The 19,710-nt window shown below is 44.0% G+C and overlaps 1 protein-coding gene across 1 annotated transcript in view; it reads right to left on the minus strand.

Moving 5' to 3' along the window:
* Nucleotides 1–2,039: 2,039 nt before the first annotated feature.
* LOC309478494 (uncharacterized protein) overlaps nucleotides 2,040–19,710 on the minus strand; it is a gene marked incomplete at its 3' end in the record, with an annotated part of 405,172 nt that continues 387,501 nt past the window's right edge. The window contains exons 11-15 of the mRNA XM_082142080.1: nucleotides 3,218–3,337; nucleotides 2,714–2,836; nucleotides 2,433–2,492; nucleotides 2,207–2,287; nucleotides 2,040–2,095 (exon numbers count right to left, since the gene is read on the minus strand). Of these exons, the coding sequence (XP_081998206.1) occupies nucleotides 2,040–2,095; nucleotides 2,207–2,287; nucleotides 2,433–2,492; nucleotides 2,714–2,836; nucleotides 3,218–3,337 (440 nt within the window). The remainder of the gene's footprint in view (nucleotides 2,096–2,206; nucleotides 2,288–2,432; nucleotides 2,493–2,713; nucleotides 2,837–3,217; nucleotides 3,338–19,710) is intronic.

Consider the following 19,710-nt stretch of genomic DNA (forward strand, 5'->3'; position numbering starts at 1 on the left):
GAGCGTTGCTCTCCTTGGCTGTGAACCGCTGCTGGCGCGCGCCTGGCAAATCCGCCGTTACAATAGCAATCCGCTATGGAAAAAGCGCATCTGCTCTTAAAGGGAATGTGAGATGACGCTCTGATTGGTTTATTTCACGTTACGCCCAAACCACACCTATGAATAATGAAGCTACTTCAGACCAACCCATTTTAGATTTGCGCCTGGCGCAAGAGTCATTTATCCCGCCGGGAAAATAGCAACAGCGCCGAGACCCGCCCACAAAGTTACTTGCGCTTTGCGCTTTGACACTTGCGTTTCAGATCGTTAAAATAGGGCCCTCAGACTTTCTTTATTAATCCCAGAGGGGAAATTAAGGTGTTACAACAGCAACAGAAATGAGACAACATGCATAACAAAATAGACAATACAATCAATCAATAATCTCAATAATCTGAATATCTATTAATTACAAATAGATATGGTTTACCATACAACGCCCATTACCTACTTAACATAAATTCAAAAACACCTCCAATTCCCATACCCACATACACACTCAATACCCAAAAACAATGCCACTCAACCCCTAGTCAAAAACATTCAATATATTATTTAAAACAAGTTATTGCGGTACGAGGACTAAACAAGGGGGCGTGGTAACGGGAAACAAGGAGGCGGGACCAGAGGATCACATGACCAACACAACCAGAGACAGAGCCATGTGCTCAAACACAACACAAACAAAGAGACACTGAACAATGACACGACTGACAGAACGGTCAGAGGAGAACCTTGACAGAGAGAAGTGAAGAGAGAATGATCAGTCCCAGCAGACACAGATCACACTTATCAGACATCTTCTGTTAATTTTAATTTTCCATTTTGAGTGTTTAAACCCTGCTGGAGTTGCTATTGGACACTGTCCCACAGTGAAGTGTTGCTTTACATGTGTGAAAGTGGACTTACAGATACATTACCAGCTCATGAAGGGGAATTAACATATTCGGAACAAACATCTCAGGAAAGGAGACTTATTAAACACAACTGCAGAGGTTTTATTAAGAAAATTATAGCAATCATTCAAAATGAAAAAAGATGCTAAAAACAGGAATGAACAGACAAGATCCAAGAATCCTCAAATCAGCTCCATCACACAGAACCAGGGGCGTCATGCAAGCCAAAATTCTGGGGGGGCACAATCTGAGACGTTGCAATTGTTTTCTGACGGGTGATATGGATCATGTTTGGAGGGGTCAGGGGGAGAATTTTTTTTTCATTCTGGCTGCTAAACATACCATTTCAATGCAGTTTGGGAGGGACAGAAATACCTTAACGGAGCTAGCAGCAACCCTCCTCTATCTGAGGACTAAGTTAAAGTATCTATATTGTAAGTTTATGTAAAAGACAGGTTGATGAAAGAACTGTAAGCTCAAATTCAAAAGCTTTTGAAGTCTACTTCGTTAAAGCCTGTTTACACACACACTTACTGTACACTTAGGCCTACTACACATGATTTTAAAAACAGTACCATTGCAGTTTTTATGTTATGATAATTGGTATGTGACCTAAGAACGATCTTACATTAAAGGTACATAAAGGTCCTGAGGTCTGACTTTGTGGTGCTCTGAAATTAAGTTATTTTAATATTAATATGTGATGAAGGACTTTGAAAGAAGTTTGACAGATTTCAGTGCTGAATAAGGTTAACACTACCCCGTTTATTTGAAAATGGTTAATATTTGACAGAAATGTAAAAAAAGGGCCGGCTCGATTAGCCGGCCCTGGCCCGCTTGGAAGAGGTGGGCCAGAGCACGGTTCAGTTGGACTCGGGCGCGGTTCGCATGCAGTGTGAGCGCTAACCGTGCTGGACTCCATTGTGTTCAGTGAGAGCGCCGCTCTTCCTGTTTATCCCGAAACCGTCGCACCATAATGAAGTAAGCGTGCTCCGGCACGAATGCTGAAACCCTATGTGAGTGCAGGCCAGAGGGGGAGTGGGGAGGGGGGACAATCGTACTCGGGCCCGGTTCATGGCAACCGTGCCTAGTGTGAGTACACCCTTATTCTAATATTGTCGGCATCTCTATTTCCTCTGGGTGCTTCGAGTCCTTCCTCCCTGCAAAATAAAAGCATTGACTGACCTCTCGTATGTGTTTTTATCATGATTGCAGATTGTTCCAGATCAGATGAGTGTGAATCATCAGATTGTGTGCGGCTCAAAACTCACCAGCTCTTCTTGCACAGATGATCTGAAGAAGAATCACAGTAGGAGCAGCAAACACTGCCATCTCAACAATAATCACAATCACTGCAGGAAACATGAGAGGAAGAAGAGAAACTGTACATGACTGAAGTCAAGGGTATTCAACTATCAACAGTTATTGATGAAGCATTTACAGACTGACTGATAGTTTAATGTTATAAAGCTGTCAGTATAAATGAACGTGTCGTACCTCTGTATAATGATCCAGCAGTCACACTGACTTCAGTTTCTGATGCTGTATCAGCTGGATCTGTGGATCACGTCTGTTAGTTCAGTTCAACACATAATGCCACATATACACAACATCATCATCACATAATACTGGAGCTTCACATCACAGAAAAGATGAATATGTGCACGAGTCTGTCATCTATTATCTTCTTACTTCACTCTCAAGCTGTCAGGAGGAGAATGACTATTGCCATTCACCAAAAATAAATGTATTTATACAGTGATCATGTGATCATGAACCTTGTGTAGGAGCTGCTGCTGTAGTTCGGCTTGATGTCTTCTCAGAGTTTGAGCTTCTGACTGGAATCAGTGTTGGTGAAGCGACTGGATCTGCAGAAGATGAATGTTCAGACGCATCATGATCTGTAGGACATTAACATCATATGTTCATATCGATCATGACATGCAGTTTGTGTTCATCATCACAGTTTACATTGAAAGAGGTGTTACTGTTAATTTAATCCTGGTTTATATGAGAGTGAAACACTGAGCTTCTGACTGGAATCAGTGTCGTTGAATCAATAAGTTTGCAGAAACATTCAAATGTGGAATATGAATATATTGACGGCATCTAAAACATACAATGTTTCCTGTATGAACACATTCAAATGCACAAATATTGACGAATCCTTTGAGGTTTAAATCCTGAATTGATGGAATTATCAGACTGATTTCATTGTGGCGGGATCAAACCGCTGAAGCGAGAGACTGATGATGTGTGACAGTGATCATGTGATCATGAACCTTGTGTAGGAGCTTCTGCTGTAGTTCGGCTTGATGTCTTCTCAGAGTTTGAGCTTCTGACTGGAATCAGTGTTGGTGAAGCGACTGGATCTGCAGAAGATGAATGTTCAGACGCATCACCTGTAGCACAATAACATCATATTTTCATATCGATCATGTATGCAGTTTGTGTATTATCTTCTTACTTCACTCTCAAGCTGTCAGGAGGAGAATGACTATCACCATTGACCAAAAATAAATCTATTTATACAGTGATTGTATAAAATCCCTGTCGAACTCTTATTTTGAATTATTCTGTGACATCACATATGGGCGGAGTCGGGGACATGCACGAGCAAGTTTATATCTGCCGCTGTAACGAGACATCATTGTTTGTTTGATGTGTGTGCGTTCTTGACAACGTAAGTTTCCATCAATATACTTTAGATGAACATGTATGTGTATAAGTAGACATATGTATGTTTATTCAATGCTGTTTTGTCGTGATATTTATGCATGTGCTAAGAAAATAGTTTCGATTAACAGACATTGACAAATAGACGATCACGTTCTGTGTTTACTGCAGATGCATATGTGATACACACAAAGTATGTACACAATTGTGTTTTCTTTTCCCTTTTCTGAATATGTATCTGTATACAATTATTGCATTATTTTCTTATGTTGTGTTGAAATACTAATTAACCAATGTATATTTACGAGAGAAATGAAGGACTCTTATTTTGGCATTCTGGCTCGAGAGTCGCGAACGGAGCAGTGAACTGCGCATGCTTCCTCATATCTGCAGAGGAGCTGTATCAGAGCAGACGCGACTCTCTTGTCTTTTTTTTTTAATCCTGTTTTACAGGTAAAAATATGGATATACAAAAGAGAAACCCTTGAAATATACCACAGCAATTGCACTATTACCATGTTTGGTAAACGAATGGAGAATGTAAAATGTTAAATGTGTTTATATGATGACGTTTTGTTCGTCTTGATGTATGCTCTCTATAACGTGAAGAAAATAAGTTAAGTTATGCTCCAGTGGTCATTATAATCGAACTAGTATTGTATTAATAGTTGTTTGATCATAAAAAAGTTTGTTTGCTCGTGTTAATGAGTGAATAGGTAGAGTTAAGTGTATATTTGAAGCTCACTCTGTGATCACATTTGCTGCGCTTGCCAGTCACGTGACCAGGCACTGAGAGAAGCATGGAAAGTTACTGAATCTCTCTGTATTCATTATAATCCATCCCTGTGGAGGTAAAAGAGTGAATTGTGTTTCACAACTGTTTTAAAAAGCAAGTGCCTTTTGGAAAACAGTCTTTCCCAGTATATATGAAGTAAATTCATATTAAATATCATTGTGTTAATGAATATTTCTATTACTGTTTATAAAATATAATACATATATAAGTTAAATGTTAACACATATTAAAGTGTTAACATTTAATATGTGTTTAAATGTTTACATGGTAAAGTGAAGAAATGAGACTTCTGATTCTGAAAGTGATTTATTTTGATGTCGGTGACAAAAGTGATGTGATGAGACAGACAAAAGAATGTGAATTAATGCTTTAAAGGCACAATATGTAATTTTTTGCTTTAAAAATAGCAAAAATCACTATATCTATGTTATATATATTTTTTAGTTGTGTACTTACATTATCCCGACTGTTTCCAACAACTTTCAAACCAGGAGAAATTTTAATTTAATTTTTAGACACGGCACGTTTCTTTATTTCCGTTTTGTCGCAGTCAATGGCGTCATATCCGCGTTGTCCCTGGTTCTCTTACGAGAGTCCTCTCGTACTGCGTTTTTGTAAAAACGCTACGGGAAAAGTCTCTTTTCACGAAATACTGAAGCAAAAAATTATCCTTAATTTTCATACATGTAAAGCGCGTTGCGGCAGTGCTTAGCTATGGCGAGACGGCTCGCTCGCTCATTGGCTGCTCTGCAGCAACTGCATAAGCCTATCGAGCGAGGCCTGAGGTGACGTCAGACCAATGAGGACGCTTCGCGCCCTCCTAGCCATTTCCCGCCGAGATGGGTGTGGCTAGCCTCTATATAAGGAGCTCGAGAAGGCTGATTCACTTGATTTTCATCTCTTCAGCGAAGCTCACGCATCGCTGGATCACGAGGAAGCAAGCGTCGTTTGAGGCAAGAATTTCAGCGGGACGAGCCACTCGAAGCTGCTGGCAACGCCGCCTTCTACAGCCGTACCTGCTGCGCTTTCCGGCGCTATATATCCTTTATCACTCTGTTTGTGTGTGTGTGTGTGTGTTCGCCGCCACGACACTCACCCCCTAAAAGAGCTGCGTCTTTTTAAAGATGCCTTCATGTGGCTCGTGCCGAGCCCCACTCGCCCAGGGAGACCAACACGTCATCTGCGTTTCCTGTTTGGGTGAGAACCATGCAGCACTCGCGCTCGCTGACGGCGGCTGCCCTCACTGCGACCTTTTGCCGATGGTGACTCTGCGGACTCGCCTGGCATCCTTCTCAGAGTCTGCACTCCCCGCCGCGCTGCCGCGCCGTAAGAAGCGCCGCTCGCAGCGGGCCCCGGAACCCGCTCCAGCTCGACCAAGCTCGCCGGTTTGCCCGCCTGCTTCACCGGCTTCTCCTGTTTCACTTCCTGATGCTCAGCGCCCGCAGTCTGCCGCCGCTTCATCAGAGGAAGTCATTTCTGAGGCCGCGTCGAGAGAGAAGGATTCCTGCTCTCTGCTAGCTTCAGGCAGCGAGGACTGGGCGAGCTCTGAGGACCTCGCGCCTCCTGCCCGCAAGCCCACTACGAGAGCCAACATAGAGAAGGAGCTCATGCGAGTACTCGCGCTGGCCGCGGCGAGCCTCGGCCTCGAGTGGTCTGCACCGGAACTCCCTTCTCGTACCCGGCTGGATGGTAGCTTCCTCCCTGGTGAGCGCACTTCTCCGGAATCTAAGCCCGCCCCCTTTCTTCCTGAGCTTCACGAAGAAGTGGCGAAGGCTTGGAATGCGCCCTACTCTGCGCGAACGCGCTCGTCTGTGTCGCCAGCATTTTCCTCCCTGGATAATGCGAAAGACCGAGGCTACCTTTCACTTCCGCCGGTGGAACAGGCGATAGCGACCCACCTTTGCCCGCCCTCTGCTGGACGGTGGACTAAACCGGTGTTGCCTTCTAAAGCCTGCCGCATGACGTCGACGCTGCTCGCGCGAATCTTCTCCGCCGCTGGGCAGGCTGCGTCAGCGCTACACACCATGGCTACACTGCAGATTTTCCAAGGTGATCTCCTCCGTAAGCTGGACGAGATGGGACCGGAGGCTATCTGCATCGCGGATCTGAGGAGCGCTTCGGATCTAACACTCCGCGCTACCAAGTCTGCTGCACAGGCCATGGGAAGATGTATGGCTTCCGCCACTGTTGCTGAGAGGCACCTATGGCTTACGCTCACGGAAATGGCTGATTCCGAGCGCAACGCGTTTCTCGACGCCCCGCTGTCTTCCGCTGGCCTTTTCGGTTCTTCTCTCTCCGAGTTCGTGGAGAGATTTACCGAGGCCCAGAAACCGGAGGCTATCTGCATCGCGGATCTGAGGAGCGCTTCGGATCTAACACTCCGCGCTACCAAGTCTGCTGCACAGGCCATGGGAAGATGTATGGCTTCCGCCACTGTTGCTGAGAGGCACCTATGGCTTACGCTCACGGAAATGGCTGATTCCGAGCGCAACGCGTTTCTCGACGCCCCGCTGTCTTCCGCTGGCCTTTTCGGTTCTTCTCTCTCCGAGTTCGTGGAGAGATTTACCGAGGCCCAGAAACCGGAGGCTATCTGCAAGCCTTTAAGCACTTCCTGCCGAAGCGCTCCGGTTCTGCAGCGAATCGCGATAAACAGAATCCGCGAAGCTCTCAGCAGCAGCCCCCGCCTTCCGCCACACCTTCTCAGCAGCGACAGCAGCGACAGCAGCACAGCTCTAGGTCCCGCTCTCGCTCTACCAGCCGACGCCCTGCTCAGCGCGGGCCTCGGCCGAGGGTTGTGGTGAAGCCGGAAGCCCCGAAGAAGTCCTAGCACTCCTAGGGAAGCGCAGGTGTGTGAGCCCCGCTGCGGCCGGTCTCTCACCCAAGCGCACCGCTGTTTCAGTCCCAAGACTTGCGACTGTTCCAGCGTTTTCTGCAAGACGCAAGCCTGCACAGTTGCCCGCTCGCCTGCACACAAAAGCCGTTTTCACGGCTACCCAGATATATCCCGAAAAGAGTGTATTTTCTGGTGTCCCGGCCACGGCCGTTGGTGCTATAAATGTAGTGTCGATGCCCACTCCTCAGTGCCCATCCCTACACACAAGCACAGCCCTACACTTAGGGCTCGCGCACATAAAATCGACTCAGGTCGATTGCGCTTCCAATATAGTGAAAGTGCCCACTCCCCAGTGCCCACACACACTATGTCTCACAGACCACAGGCTCTCTGTAAAAACGAAACCTGTGCGCGCTCGCTCTGCTCAGACAGGCAGCGCGGCCAAAGCAGTAAATGTGCCCGCTTCCCGCCCACGTTTACTCGCAGACATGAGTCCCGCGGGGCTCGCTCAGACCTCCCTCACTCAGTTAAGCACTGTAGTAAGGTCGAGGACGAGCGCTCTGCCCGCTGTATTAAGCGCGCCCCCCGCCTCGAATGCCACAGGCATAACGCCTATGTTATCGCACCTCGAAGCACCTCTGTCGCACGGCGAACAGAGCGCGCTTCGCATCCAGCCCTTAGCCAGCCATGCAGAAGCATGGGCAGCGCTTCCAGGGGTTTCGGACTGGGTGCTAGGCATTATAAAGAGAGGCTTCTCGCTACAGTTTTGTCGACGCCCTCCCCGCTTCACAGCGCGCGTCGAGACTACGGTGAATTTAGAAGTAGCACACCTACTTCGCGCCGAAATATCAAAACTGATATGCAAAGGGGCGATAGAGCATGTACCCCTGGCTCAAAGCGAAGGGGGGCTATACAGCAGATACTTTCTAGTCCCCAAAAAGGACGGTGGTATCAGACCCATACTGGATCTAAGACGGCTGAACAAAGCATTAGTGAAACGCAGTTTCAAAATGCTCACGACCAGGAAAATTCTCGCGCAGGTTCGCCGAGGAGACTGGTTCATGTCAATAGATCTGAAGGACGCGTATTTTCAAATGCAGATAGCGTCACGTCACAGGCGATACTTGAGATTCGCCTTCGAGGGTCAGATATACCAGTATACAGTCCTTCCGTTCGGCTTGTCCCTGGCACCTCGTACATTTACGAAATGCATGGACGCGGCGCTCGCTCCTCTCAGACTCAGAGGCATGCGAGTGCTGAACTATTTGGACGACTGGCTGATCCTAGCTCAATCACGATCACAGCTCGTGGAGCACAAAACCATTTTACTCGACCACCTCGAGAATCTTGGTATCACGGTCAATTGGACGAAGAGTTCACTGAACCCCAGTCAAACGATTTCGTTTCTGGGTACCATTCTGGACTCACAGTCTATGACAGCGCGGCTGTCGCCACAGCGCGTGCTGCACATTCAGCGCGTGGCGAGATCTTTCCGCTGCGGCGCGTCTACCCCGCTCAAAACGTTTCAAAGGATGCTAGGTCTCATGGCCTCAGCATCAACGGTTCTCCAGCTGGGCTTGCTCCGCATGCGCCCTCTGCAGTTCTGGTTGAAAGCGCGAGTACCGCGCGGAGCGTGGGTGTCCGGCCGGTTGCGTCTCAAGGTCGATCAGAGCTGTGTCACAGCCCTGACACCTTGGTTGGCAGACGACTGGTACCGATCAGGTGTAAGCCTGGGGACTTCCTCGAGAGTGAGGATGGTGTCGACCGACGCATCCACCTCGGGATGGGGAGCGCTGCTCGAGGGCAGACCGTTCTTCGGCCTGTGGTCGAAACGAGAAAAGCTCCAACACATCAACTGCCTGGAAATGCTGGCAGTGCACAACGCGCTAACGCGCTTTTATCCCCACATCAAGGACCAACACGTCGTAGTCCGTTCGGACAACACGGCCGTGGTGTCCTATATAAATCGCCAGGGCGGTCTGAGATCCACATCCCTGTACAGGCTGGCGAAACGCCTCCTAATATGGGCTCAGCACAGTTTGCGCTCGCTGAGAGCAGTGCATGTGCCTGGGCTCCAGAATGTGGGCCCAGACAGACTGTCCAGGAACAACATTCCCCTGGGCGAATGGTCTCTACACCCACAAACAGCCCGGCTGTTGTGGGAGAGATTCGGCAGAGCGGAGGTGGACCTATTCGCGTCCCGCGAAAATGCTCATTGCCCCGTGTTCTTTTCCAAGAACGACAGCGCGCTGTCCCACGTGTGGCCGCGCTGCCCGCTTTATGCTTTTCCCCCCGTCTCCCTCCTGCCTCAGGTGTTAGAGCGGGTCAAGGAAACGAAATGCTCAATACTGCTTGTAGCACCGTTCTGGAAGAACCAAGCATGGTTCCCAGTCCTGATGCAGCTAGCAGACATCGCTCCATGGCCAGTGCCATTGAGGAGAGATCTCCTCTCGCAGGCCGGGGGCTCGATTTGGCATCCGCACCCGGAGCTGTGGTCGCTTCACGTGTGGGCGCTCAACGGTTATCCGTTAACCTCGCAGAGGGAGTGATAAACACCATCACTCAGGCCAGAGCGCCGTCGACTCGGCGGCTTTATGCCTCGAAGTGGTCGGTTTTCTCCGGCTGGTGTACAGCTCGGAGCATATCACCTCTCAATTGTGAGGTGACGGAGGTTCTCTCCTTCCTACAGGAGCTGTTGGATAAGGGCAGATCCCCTTCCACGCTCAAAGTTTATGTGGCGGCTATTACAGCGTTTTCCAGAACAACGCTGGGGCAGTCTCTAGGAAGGAACGATTTAGTCATCCGCTTCCTCAGGGGAGCTAGGAGGCTAAATCCTCCCAGACCTCCTTCAGTTCCTATGTGGGACCTTTCTACGGTTTTGGCGGCCATGAAAGGTGCCCCTTTCGAGCCTATCCAATCTATTAGCCTCAAGCATTTGTCTTTCAAAACAGTGTTTTTGATGGCTCTCGCTTCAGTGAAGCGCATAGGCGACCTGCACGCGCTCTCTGTGAGCCCAACGTGCTTAGAGTTTTGACCTAATGACTCTAAAGTCATACTCAAACCTAAGCATGGATATGTGCCAAAATCCCTCAACACACCATTTCGGGCTCAGGTCATCTCCCTGTCTGCCCTGCCGGGATCAAGTGAGGAAGGGGACTCAAGTTTTCTCTGCCCCATTAGGGCTTTAAGAGCTTACGTGTCCCGCTCTGCTGTCTTCAGACAGACTGAGCAGCTCTTTGTCTCGTTCAGTGGACGTTCCAAGGGAATGGCTGTTTCGAAACAGAGCCTATCCAGATGGATAGTTGACGCCATAGCGCTGGCTTATACTGCCAAGGGCCTCCAGTGCCCGTTGGGACTTAGAGCGCACTCCACGAGGGGTGTTGCCTCCTCGTGGGCTTGGTCCAGCGGGATTTCCCTACAGGATATATGTACGGCGGCGGGCTGGGCCTCGCCGTCTACATTTATTAGGTTTTACAACCTAGAGGTTCCCGCCTTGCAGGCTAAGCTACTATCGGTGTAGCCGATTCAGCTGTCTAACTAGAACACTGAAATCGCATGCGCAATGCGCTGCCGACTGTCTTATGGGCAGAATTGTGTAAGACCCACATTTCCCGCATTTAGCTCAGGTTTCCCCACCCTGTCTATGCTATGTCATATTCGCGTCTGCTGACGCAACCTTATAAGGACAGAGGAATCCCCTCTTGTCTCTAGACTCTCTCTGTGAGGTCATGTTTTACGTCCGTGGACGTTGCAATATGGGGAATTATGTAATCAGACTCTTTGTGAGTCTATCTGGTGATTATGCACTGTACACCTGGTTTGCTCCAGTGATTGGTGTCTTTATCCCAGCACGCACGGCGCTTTACAAGGGGTTCCCGTAGCGTTTTTACAAAAACGCAGTACGAGAGGACTCTCGTAAGAGAACGTACTCGGTTACTAACGTAACCTCGGTTCTCTCTAGAAGAGGGAACGAGTACTGCGTTCTCTGCCGTGCATACGGTTCACTCTGGTTCGCTTCGGCGATGAAAATCAAGTGAATCAGCCTTCTCGAGCTCCTTATATAGAGGCTAGCCACACCCATCTCGGCGGGAAATGGCTAGGAGGGCGCGAAGCGTCCTCATTGGCCTGACGTCACCTCAGGCCTCGCTCGATAGGCTTATGCAGTTGCTGCAGAGCAGCCAATGAGCGAGCGAGCCGTCTCGCCATAGCTAAGCACTGCCGCAACGCGCTTTACATGTATGAAAATTAAGGATAATTTTTTGCTTCAGTATTTCGTGAAAAGAGACTTTTCCCGTAGCGTTTTTACAAAAACGCAGTACTCGTTCCCTCTTCTAGAGAGAACCGAGGTTACGTTAGTAACCGAGTACGTTTGCGCTTGTACTGCCATGGTAACCAGAGCTATGAACCAGAGCCCTCTGATACAGGGTGGCCGCGGGTCCTTAAAAAGTCTTAAAATGTCTTAAATAAAGTTTTCCTAATAAAAGGCCTTAAAAAGTCTTAAAATGTCTTAAATTCAGATTCGATAGGTCTTAAATATTTCTGGTCACGTTACCGCTAAAATTTCTCCAGTCTGACGGACCTAATATCCGTCAAATAACCAGTGAAGCATCGAATCGCGAGAATGATTCAGATTTTATTACATAAACAGCTATTGATAATGATAATGTAGGCTTTTTCTGGTAACGCTGTTGAGGCTCGCGCTGCTTGTCTCTTTGATAGATTTTATGACAAATGAGCATAACGGCAAACATAAAAAAAAACTCCCAGAAGAAACATACTGAGGTAAAAATTCAAAATGTTCAGTTTTTTTATTTATAACATGTGATATAGTTAAGTAACATAACATGACGGGAGCTATTTTGCTGAATATTCTCACGATTGCAAATGTTACATTGATTTTAGTTCAATAAACAAGTAGTGCAGGGCTCGAATTTCGGTCTTCTATCAGCTCGTGAAGAGCTCCAGGCGGCGATAATACACTCTCGGGTTTCGGGAGTCGGGATAGACGGAATTGTCACTTGCATAATCGGGCCAGCATTGCATCATGAGTAACTAAAGTTTACCATTTGCACGTCTTTTAAAGTTTTACCAGTTTAAACATTCACGCGATTTGAAACTATTCAGTACGTGCGCGCTGTCTGAGAGATGGTTTTTTTCACACATACATAGAGTAAAGCCGCCTCACACACAGCTCGCGGGTAACCAAAGTTATTTTTCATGTATTATATCGCTTTAACAGTCAAAAACATGCGAAAATAATGTTAATTTCGGTCTTGGTGAGTATCCTCTAAACACAGTCGGTTGTGTCTTAAATAAGCATTAATCGCACGTGACCGTATAATGAACACAGGATCCGTGCACTATAGCTCTTAAAGGGACAGCAGCCATATGTGTCTGTCATTAATTTGGTTGTCAAAACAACAAACCATAGCTTTCATTTTAAGGAATCAGGATTAATAGCCTATGTATTTAATTTAGTCAGGACTAAAATACTACCCAGTGTTATTTTACATTTGATTACTTTATTCAGTCTCTGTAGTATTTCTGAATACTAGTGTTAGACCTAAGCAAAAACTTTTCTCTTTATTTCTATTTATTGGTATCTTTATTCTATTGTATTTATTTGTGCTACTTTTTTCAATTTAATTCAAAGATTGAAATCAAGCTTCCTTGTGTTGTGTAAATTCTTAAGAACAAAATTACCCCATTGTAAAAATGCAATGAGTGAGCAAACATTTAGGCCAGATACATGTAATAAAAAAAAAGTCTAAACTCCCTCCTCAAATTAAAAATTCCCCCCCATAAGAATCACCTAAGGGGGGATTTCCCCCCCATTTTCCAAAATGAAATTCAGGCCCTGAGTGAATATTAAATTATTTCAATTACTTAGGTTAAATATTACATATACGCATGTAATATAATGTGTATTTCCATCACAGGTTTGGTCTTAAATTTAATTCAAAGTGGCATTAAAAAGGTCTTAAAAAGTCTTAAATTTAACTTGTTTATATCTGTAGACACCCTGTGATAGTAACCAAGACGACAGACGTGGACCACTGTAGTTCGCAATGTCTATCTGCACGCTGTTGTTATTTCGTTCAAACATTATGGACCATGGCAAGCAGACTTTGGATACAAAAGGAGAACTAAAACGAGAATCAATATCAGCGCGGTGTTTTCGAGATGCCTAGAGCTCCCATAGACAGTATATAAACGAGAGCTCCACGTCCGAGACTTCGACAACTCCTACATGTACTTTATTAAACAGGTGAGCACATTTACATAAAACTAATCAATGTTATATAGTTCAACAATGATAAAATGTCAGAATATGATCTGTATGTTATTCTAATGTTGATCTAGCTTACTGCTAGTCTCATACAGACAAACTAACACATACGTTTCAACACATTGAAATGCAGTTTAGTGTGATAGTGTAATGTTAGACCAAGTGAAACAGCGCTGCGTTACCTCACAAGTTTAATTTGTCTAATAAACTGACCTGTGAGTAGTAATTCTGCGTGTAGTTCGGTAGAATGAAATGTCCATATTCCTTTTATATCCGCGGGACTCGCGTCGCGTGTGGAGCTGATAGCTGTCTCTTAGCAATCCCGAACTGCTTCATATCACAGTCATGATAAAAGCATCGATGTATTCAGTCATCCATAAACATTATTAGATCGGTCGGCTTGACGTTGATGACAAGATCCATAATTCTTAGCAAATGTTGCGTCATCAAACTACGCCTTTGTTATTGTAAATATGTTAGCGACCCCTAGTGGAGAAAAAATTCCATAGTGTACGTTTAAAAGCAACTGTTGTGCTAAAATTGACTTATTGTGTATAAAATAAATATATCTGCAGAGGAGCTGTATCAGAGCAGACGCGACTCTCTTGTCTCTTTCTTTGAATCCTGTTTTACAGATATCCTAGTGGTTATTAGTTTAATTTCATTTAATACTGCAATTCCTAATTCAGTGTTACTTTATTAATATATATTTGCCAGCATTGTATTTAAAGGTGCTCTAAGTGATGCCGGGAGTGTTGACATTCAAATTGTTGTCAAACAAAATGGAGGCTAGCTAGACCCTCCCTCCTCCTCATCCCGTCTCCTCCCTCCTCCCCTCCCTTCCGGCATAAAGGAAAGTCAAAGTAGTCACTACAAACAAAGTTAAGTTTTACTGATACTTCATTCAATGTGTAATGTCACCAAGTTAGATAAATGCTTTTGTATATTGCAGAACAGAATGCAGAAAAAGAGAAACATTATCTTAAAATCGTTTCGCCACCTGAGGTTATAACTATAACGTTAGCTCCCATACAAGGACACAATAATAGCAAGATAACGTTATCTTCGCGTTTCCCAGTGAGCATAAACAATGGCGGCGTCGTAAACAAATTTAGTCAAAGTCGTCAATAGCCTATAAATGAACATTCAAATCCATAACAAACAGTGGGTGAAAACAATAATTCACACAAATTGTCGCCCTACTGTGAATTTGCTTGATCATTTACAATAGAGATTGATCGCTAGCTGAAACATATGTTGTATTCACCAAAGTTAACGCTGACTGCATAGTTCTAGCTAATTACATCCTTGTGTTGGTTTGGCGAACATGAACGTCAATTTAGAAAGAAAAATGGATTTACCTGTTCTGCAAAAACAGAGCAACTGAATGTCGGATTGGAAGCCCTTCTGCCGGCGGAGTTCTCGCCACCTTTCGAGGGTTTTTCCGATGTAAATTCGGGACTTCGCGCGTTCCTTATCCTTGTCCCTCTTCTTTGCAATTTGTTGCAAAGAAGTAATTGGTAATTATGGATTATTATTAATATTTCCCCTTTGAGCTAATATCTTTATATTTACATTTTATATATTTATATATTTTCATGTATGACCCATGTAGGAGGCCAATATTGGGAATTATAAGGATTGTTATGCAGTTTATGACTTTGATCAATAATATTTTACAACTCCAAAACATATGAAGCCATCAGAAAGAGTAGAGCCAATCTGTGGAAGTTTTCACAAATCTGTCAGAAAATAGTGTTTTCTCACCTGAATACTTGACAGTGTATCTGACTGAGGTCTCGAGTTGATCTCTGTGAGTAACCTGACATCTCCACTCTCTGTTGTCATCTTCATCCAGGAGTGTTGTAGTCAGAGTGAGGATACAACGATGTGGACCTGATGATGATAATATCTGATATCTGGAGTCTGTCTTCAGATCAACACCAGCCTGATTCACCCACAACAGCTCATATCCCTCAGAACTGACCAAACCACAGGAGAATACAGTATACAACTGACAGGAGAGAGTCACAGAGCGGCCTGGACTGATCTCAGTCTGTGAGGATGATGATGATGATGATGATGAAGATGATGATGATGGAGACACTGAAACTGAACACAAGACACAAATCACAGACTCTTCAATCATCATCTGAGTTTAAAGGGAGAATCTGCCCTTTTTAAATTGACCACATAATCATAAACTTACCATGAAGAACATGCAGATAAACATTTGCATCAGGTCCTTGTCGTCTGCCATTCACATATTGTTCGCATCTGTAATATCCATAATCTTCTACTGTGACGTTCTTGATGTTCAGAGAGCAGTCAGACTCCAGACTCAGTCTCTCATGTCTCTCTGTGTCGTTCTTCTTTATCCCTCCAGTAATCAGTTCAACTGCTGGATGTCTGTTCTTGTTGGTCCATGTAGTTGATTTGCAGTCAGAAAGAGCTTTATTACAGGGCAGAGAGGCATTTTCACCTAAACTGATGAACACAAATCCACTGGTTCCTGAAACACAGTATATCTCAGTGATCATTATGATATATATTAATAAATGAAACATAAAACACACCAGCATAAAAAGCAGAAGTTTTAAATCATAGTATTTTTCCTGACTTAAAGCAAACAACACACTCTCCAGAATAAACTATTAGTCTTTATCAGAGAGCTGTTCAAATCACTGACACACTCTTAATATGAAGATAATTCTTCATCATCAGATGTTTGAGTGACACTATGTCCAGTATCAGGAATAATACAGTATGATCTGTGTGTATCAATACACAACTCTGAGATCACAACGTGAATGTGTGCAAGAATAAACTGAGCATGTTCAAATGAACTCTTTCCAGACTAATTCCACTAAATGTCTTTAGAGAAAATACAGATTTCTTTACCTGTGAGAAGTGAAGAGAGAATGATCAGTCCCAGCAGACACAGATCACACTTATCAGCCATTTTCTGTTTCTGTCAGTCTTTCTCTTCATTATATATAGTTACAGCTCCTCCTTTAAACATCATCAGCTCCTCCTGTGGTTGTTAACTTCCTCTCATCTGACCAACCGAGTGCTTAAATCCGTTGCTATATAGTGACACTATACCGGTGTAACTTTGTCCTCTCTGTAGATTGGGCTCATATAGACTCTGAACTGTGTACTTTAACACTGAGGATTTTGCTCTGTGGTCTTGAATGGTCTTGACTCTGAGTGACACTCAACTTTCCTCTACAAAACCCCCATGTAATGTGTTGAGTGTTGGATGTAAACCCGGGGTAGGAACTGGTTCATGTAATCTGGATTAAATAATCAGATTCCAAATATATAGTACTTGTAATTAGATTACATTACATTTTAATATACTTGTAGTCAGACTACAATTACTTTGTGTCACAGACATCACTGGTGACAATAAACATAAAGTGAAGATGTTCTGTAAACTTCACCTCTATTGAAGACAATGGTGTCGTTATCCAGCTCAATTCAATTCAATTATTCTGTGTTCTCATTCAAAAGGGTCAAGTTCAGTTTGACTGATAGTTTTTTCAGAATATTAATTAACTGAGCAAGCTGAATGTGACAGTGTCACGAAACCAAAACTTTACATTTTTGAACATTCTAAAAAAAATTATGCAAGTGATTTACTACAGTAAATGCATGTAGAAAGGACACATTCCAAAAAAGTGTTTCCCAAAGTAAATGCAGTTTAAAGTCATGAAATCAAAATTTACCCTATTTACTTTGTTAGCGCATATTACTAGTCTTGTGGTGAAAAATTAATTCGTGCAAGTTAATACACAGAAAAAATGTGTTTGCCGTGGTAATCTTTAATCAAAGTCTGAAAAGTTACTTCCGGTCTGAAATGGCGTTCCTTTTCTGATGACATAGGCTTGACGGCTTGGGTTGGGAAACGCTTTGGGAAACTTTCACACTGCACGCGGATACGGTCGATCCGTTCCAGTTGCGGTGCGTATACAATCGTTTCCGCACCGACTCTATTTCTGCTGTGCTGCACGCGCTGAATTAAAGTGACAGCGCATGTTTCGTGGTCAAAATGAACACAGATTGACCTGAAAATGCAGTAATTTCACCATAAATGCATTTAATTAAATAAAATAGAGTAATCTCACCATAAATTAATTTAATTACTTTTCTTTCACAGTCATCTTTTTACTTTAAGACCGGGGTAAAGCAAGGAAAACTACAATTTACCTCAACAAGGCGACATTATGAACAACACTCGTCTCATTCGTGGAGGTGGAAAAACAAGTTCTTTATTGTGACATGCAAGATTTATTGTATTAAAATTTAAATGCGCTGTTTATGTCAATTTTAAGTTTTAATTGAAATGTTTGCGATTTTAATATAAGTACATGGTTAAAAATTTGACCACTTGCTTGAGCAACTTATGCTGGGTACACACCAAAAGATAATCGGGCTGATTTTGGGCCGATTTCCCCCCTTCCGACAATCCTAGCTTTTTCCCGATTATCTTGATGGTTCAACAGATTATCTTATCAGATTTTCCCTTGGTGTGAGGTGTGTTAAGAGTGTCCGAACCTGATCGGAAGAACGTCGGAGCCGCCCCGATCGCGAATCGTAAATATTCAACATGTTTAATATTTACGATCAGAAATCCTGATGTGTGGGGGGAACTCCGAGGACAAACGCGCACACGTTCTGGAGATCATTACGTGAAACAAAACAATATCCAATCAGAAAGCGAGATGATGGAAGACACGGTCATTCTCTCTCTCTCACACACACACACACACACACACACACACACACACACACACACACACACACACACACACATACTTGCAGGAAGCTGAGTGTTAAGGATTCAGTGAGGTTCTATAGAGGGATTAAATAACCTTTTCTAAAGAGACAATAAATCCAATAAAGAATAAATAAAGACAATAAAGAATGAATATATTTCTGTATAAAATGTTATATATAATGGTGGGAACAATGTTTTTTTTCACTTGAATTTTCTGTGAAAATCATTCCAAACACTATCATCGCAATTTCTTCCTGCATATCATCCGCCATGCTTATTCTGAAGTCTCGCAAGATTTTGCGAGATTTCCTGTGTTCACAGTCGAGACTAGGGGTTGATTTCTGCTAGTCGATTTCTTATCAAAACAATACTCGAGTTACTCGACTACTCGTGGTTCATGCTTCTGTAAATGAAAAGACATGAAATAGCTAGATCTTATCAATAAACATTTATTAATTCATAGGCTAATGCAACAATTACATAAGTACACTCTCAAAACATTATAATTATGACATTTCATTTTTAAATTTTCATGTAATAGTCTAAAGCCAAATAAATAGCCGTTCTTGCCTTTCATTTCAGACGTCTGCTTCTAGGGGCCGTTCACATATCGCGTCTTTTTCGCGCTCAAGGTCGTTATTTCAAATGTAGGCGCGCGGCCGCGGCGAGCGCGCTCATAATGGAAGCAACGTGGTGCGCTAGTTTTTCCAGGCGGGTTTTTCCTTCTCATCTCCAGAAATATATCTAGTAGTAAAGCTAATGCAAGGGCTAGAAATCAATTAATCCTTTGCTGAATGATACTTCCTCGTCGTCATCATGGAGAGCGCCGTTCATGGTTGCATAACAACGACAGACGCCATGGGAGCGCAAGCGCTTGTAGGAGACAGCGGCACGGCTGCGCTTTCCACACGTTTTTAGACGCAATATGTGAACGGCCTCTTGCAGAGTTGGCCAATTACAATATTTTTGTCATCCTTGATGAAATACTTCCACACATCTGACGTGTGGTGTCTGTTGGTGACGTTCGCCATTTTTAATTCATTTATGATTAATGGATGCTCGAGTAGTCGATTGTTTCCGACAGCGTCGACTAGTGGTTGAAGTAGTCAATCTATCGACTACTCGACTAGTCTATGCAAGCCCTAGTCGAGACTCAGGTTGAAAATCTGTTTGTGTGTGTTCATTTGTCATTTGTTTTACTATAGGAGCAAAATGCTTAAATCTAGGATTTTTTGTCCTCATGTTTGTGGTCTATCACATTTTGAAAATCTTATAAGATGTAAAAAATCTTTTGGTGTGTACCCAGCATTAATATAACTAGAAGTAATGCATTGAATAATACGTTGTTTAAATTGTGTTTAAACGTGCATACGTCCATTAAAGAGTGTATGTGTACAA

This window comes from Leuciscus leuciscus, assembly GCF_965113295.1.
Source record: "Leuciscus leuciscus genome assembly, chromosome: 1".
Taxonomy (NCBI): Eukaryota; Metazoa; Chordata; class Actinopteri; order Cypriniformes; family Leuciscidae; genus Leuciscus; species Leuciscus leuciscus.